Below are 4138 nucleotides of genomic sequence, written 5' to 3'. Positions count from 1 at the left end.
ACTTTTTGCAACTTTAAACATTTCATGTGTATATTTATGTGTATATTTTAAAGATCTCAAGTTCAAAATCGAATCCTGAACATCTTATACGTATGTATATTTATACAGATTCCTATTGAAAAATAGATATTTTTCAGTAGTAGTTTTACACACACTTTTCATAGTGTACACGTACAAATGTAACATATTAATTACTATTTTTTATACTTACTTTGCAAAATACTTGTGTATAAAAGATGTAATTTTTAAATGGAAATTGCAAATGTTTGATTTTATGAAATATAAAAATATATACACACGTATTCAAAGTTCTTAGGATGGGTTAAATTATGTCTTTTCCTTCAAAATGTTCGGTTTTCTTACAAAGTATGAGATGGATACGTAAAAAAAGAAAATTGGATACATTTTTGGCTTGGTCGGTGATACATTTTCTTGGGACGGCGCGGCAACACTGTTTGCTATGTCTTTTTTAAAATCAGCTGGAAAAGCTCCAAGCTCCACACAAACCATATCGTTTTCTGTTAAAATTTATAAAAAAAAACAATGGAGCGTATTCTTGTTTTCGTACGAATTGAAAATCTTGAAATTTTCCTATCATTTCATATACAAAAATTTGAAATTTTCGATTCGTACGAAAACCAGAATACGCCTCAATGTACGAGCTCTTAACAAGTAGAAAAGTAAAAAGGTAAAAGTGGAATTTTCAATGACGTGGATATANATACGCCTCAATGTACGAGCTCTTAACAAGTAGAAAAGTAAAAAGGTAAAGTGGAATTTTCAATAACGTGGATATGGTTGGAAGCATAATTGACATACCTTTCATCTGATATGTATATCATATACATAATACATACATACTTCGAGAAAAACTAAAAAGACCAAATTATGACCATTTTTTAATAAAAATGTATGTCTTTCTAAAAAAATACGTAATTAACTGTAATAAAAGATATCTTTATCAGAAAGAGTATAAAAATACCTTTAATTTGATATATAATTTCATTATTTTAGTTATTGAACATTTTTTATTACCAATCATGTATCAAAAGTTCCACTTTAACAGCCTTTAACACACTTTAACTTGCATCAACAATTTTTTATACCGTCAGAATAAATGGATGAAGGCCGACCACATCCACTTTTTCTTTTTCTAGCTCAACGGGTTCTATTCTTTACATATCCCGTGATTCCAGTTTGTGATAAGTGAAAATATTCAGGCAAAAACCAATTACTACAAAAATTATTTTTCGCAGATAAAAAGGAGGAACTAACCTTTAACGAAGTGTATAGTTAATCCAACATAACTTTGCATAGTCGAAGAGTTTGTCCATATGTCCGATGTCAGGCATACAGATTTCGCCTGACTGAGTTCGTTTTTGACCTTTAATCGGATTGCACTATATTTGGTTTCAATTTTTGACGTCATTGTTTTTTCAGTAGGCACTTTATACATAGGTTGCAACGTTTTGCAGAACTTTAAAAAACCCCTTTTTTCAGGTGTACAAAGTGGCATGTCGTCCACAACTATCATATACAATAACGCATTTGAAATTTCCTTCCCTTTGGTGCTCTTATCTAATATTACAATAATTATAGAACTTTAATAAATTTCAAAAGTTGAGATGTAAAATTTCTTTAATGCATACACACCAGAAAATGATACTGCTCTTTCAAAGGAATTTCGTATTGGGTAAACAGATTTAGACTTCTTTTGATTCGGCTAAAAAATAAATATTATTAATAAAGGAAATCAAATCATGCGTAAGTTTGTGTAAGATTGTGTGAACAGAAAAGTAACAATTGGGTGGTTCACAAGGTGTCGTACTTGTCGTATTGTCGTATGTTGTAAAGTTATTAACGGCTAAATAAATGTTTAGAGGACTTGAAATCACGACCAACTATTTTTTAACTGTGTGAAATTTCATAATAAAACTTTTATGTTAGCTTGCGAATTCCTTAAGTATAGTTTTAACCGTTTAAAGTTTATGACATACAACAGTACGACAGTATACAACACCTTGTGAACTCCCTAAATATGTATTACAAATTAAACCCTAGGGAACTCATACCTCATTGTCATCATCGTTGTCCACAAGCTCAATGATGTCAGTTTTCTATAAATAAATGGAACAATTTTCGGTATTGAAATATATAAATTAAATTCCTTTACCTCCATTTTAATTTTGTGTACTTTTTCTACGTGGTTTTTTAACGTGGTTGTACTTCTGTGGTACTTAAAGCATTTCCCGCACTTCCNTGTCCACAAGCTAAATGATGTCAGTTTTCTATAAATAAATGGAACAATTTTTCGTATTGAAATATATAGNATTGTCATCATCGTTGTCCACAAGCTCAATGATGTCAGTTTTCTATAAATAAATGGAACAATTTTCGGTATTGAAATATATAAATTAAATTCCTTTACCTCCATTTTAATTTTGTGTACTTTTTCTACGTGGTTTTTTAACGTGGTTGTGCTGCTGTGGTACTTAAAGCATTTCCCGCACTTTACGCAGATCGCAATTCCTTTTTCTTTTTTATCGTAGTACTGCCACACAATACTTGGGCTCATTGTTAGTAATAATATATGAAGAATTCAGTAAGCAAAACCAAACTTGTATAACACTAATAGTATACATTTTCACTATATTCTTACCTGTGTAAAATAAACGCAAGCAAATTTGCAGAATTGAAATGGAGGCAAGTTAGGGATGCACAAAAACATCGATACACAAAAACATCGATACATTGGAAACATTGATGTTTGCTATTCGAATCATCGAATAAAACCATAGTATTTTCTCTTCAATATACATCGATATATTTCAATTTGACAGCTGATGCGAATGAATGTTCACGAAATATACATTTTGTATTAAATTATTGTATTGTATTCATTGTATTAATGTCTTTTAGATTATAAATATGATTTTGCAGCTTATAAGAATACCAATAAACCGATTGACCGATTAGAAGAGTATTGCTGACAATTCAAACACAATTTAAATACCTTTTTCAAAACAAATTTTAGATGAACGTCATTAAAAAAAATATATACACAATATAAAAAACCAAATAACGTATGTACATCAACTGGAACATAAATTAATTATCTTTACTTTTACATCATCAATAAATCTATTTCACCTTGAGTTTATACTTAAACATTTATCGAAGTTCCGATTTCCAATTTCCTTGTACATTTTTATTAATCCATTCAATGCATCGAAAATATCGATTTTCATATACGGTGCATGAATTTATTTTTATAAATGGGATTTGCAATTATTTAAATCAATAAACATATTCCACCTTCAGTTTATACTTAAACATTTATCGAAGTTCCGATTTCCAATTTCCTTGTACATTTTTATTAATCCATTCAATGCATCGAAAATATCGATTTTCATATACGGTGCATGAATTTATTTTTATAAATGGGATTTGCAATTATTTAAATCAATAAACATATTCCACCTTCAGTTTATACTTAAACATTTATCGAAGTTCTGATTGTTCAATTTCTTTGCACATTTTTTTTTATTCATTCAATGCATCGAAAATATCGATTTTCATATACGGTGCATGAATTTATATTTATAAATGGGATTTGCAACTATTAAATCAACAAACATATTTCACTTTGAGTTAATACTTAATAATTTATCTAACAGCCCTATTCCGTCACACTGACAAAACTCACCGNATATACGGTGCATGAATTTATATTTATAAATGGGATTTGCAACTATTAAATCAACAAACATATTTCACTTTGAGTTAATACTTAATAATTTATCTAACAGCCCTATTCCGTCACACTGACAAAACTCACCGCGATGATAACACAGGTCTGCAAAAAAATGGGTTCGGAATGTTCTATAAAAGTGTAGTGTCATTTCCGAAGTAATTTTTTGCGTAGAATCCGAATCCGGGGTTTAAATTGCTCTATCACGTCAGGACTTTGAGATATCTTAACCTTAAAGTGCAAAAAATGCTGTTTTTCCCCATTTTTGAGGTTATGTAGCTACGAAGATTTTGCTCTTCATAAAAAAGTAGACGTGGTATTTTAAAGTATAAGTCTTCCTCTTCGCATTTTGAAGTCTCCATGTTTGTGAATGTAATCGACCGTATC

At 29.8% G+C, this 4138-nt stretch overlaps 1 protein-coding gene across 3 annotated transcripts; it reads right to left on the bottom strand.

Annotated features, from left to right (window-relative positions):
- Positions 1 to 270: 270 nt before the first annotated feature.
- LOC108369807 (zinc finger BED domain-containing protein 1-like) lies at positions 271 to 2731 on the bottom strand. Of its 3 annotated transcripts, none has more exons than XM_017625000.1 (6): positions 2515 to 2731; positions 2174 to 2259; positions 2073 to 2117; positions 1654 to 1723; positions 1276 to 1578; positions 271 to 518 (listed from the first exon to the last, which is right to left on the bottom strand). In XM_017625000.1, exons 1-6 carry the CDS (start codon positions 2573 to 2575, stop codon positions 328 to 330), a joined length of 756 nt encoding a protein of 251 aa, XP_017480489.1. In that variant the 5' UTR covers positions 2576 to 2731; the 3' UTR covers positions 271 to 327. The 3 variants fall into 3 exon arrangements, with proteins under 3 accessions (XP_017480489.1, XP_017480490.1, XP_017480488.1); XM_017625001.1 differs by lacking the exon at positions 2174 to 2259 and having other exon boundaries at positions 2429 to 2570; positions 2660 to 2720; XM_017624999.1 differs by lacking the exon at positions 2174 to 2259 and having other exon boundaries at positions 2429 to 2731.
- Positions 2732 to 4138: the final 1407 nt, after the last annotated feature.

Source organism: Rhagoletis zephyria, unplaced genomic scaffold (assembly GCF_001687245.7).
Source record: "Rhagoletis zephyria isolate East Lansing unplaced genomic scaffold, Rhagoletis_zephyria_1.1 Rzeph_scaffold_03858, whole genome shotgun sequence".
NCBI classification, from domain to species: domain Eukaryota; kingdom Metazoa; phylum Arthropoda; class Insecta; order Diptera; family Tephritidae; genus Rhagoletis; species Rhagoletis zephyria.
This window is presented reverse-complemented; position numbering and strand designations above follow the sequence as displayed.

Bases quoted from the DNA above. Each gene is read 5' to 3' on its own strand.
- LOC108369807 (XM_017624999.1), bottom strand. From the start codon at position 2,575: ATGAGCCCAAGTATTGTGTGGCAGTACTACGATAAAAAAGAAAAAGGA. The intron at 1,724-2,072 runs GTATGAGTTCCC...TTTATTTTTTAG, and splicing joins ACAACGATGATGACAATGAG to CCGAATCAAAAGAAGTCTAA. The intron at 1,579-1,653 runs GTGTGTATGCAT...TTGTAATATTAG, and splicing joins AAGAGCAGTATCATTTTCTG to ATAAGAGCACCAAAGGGAAG.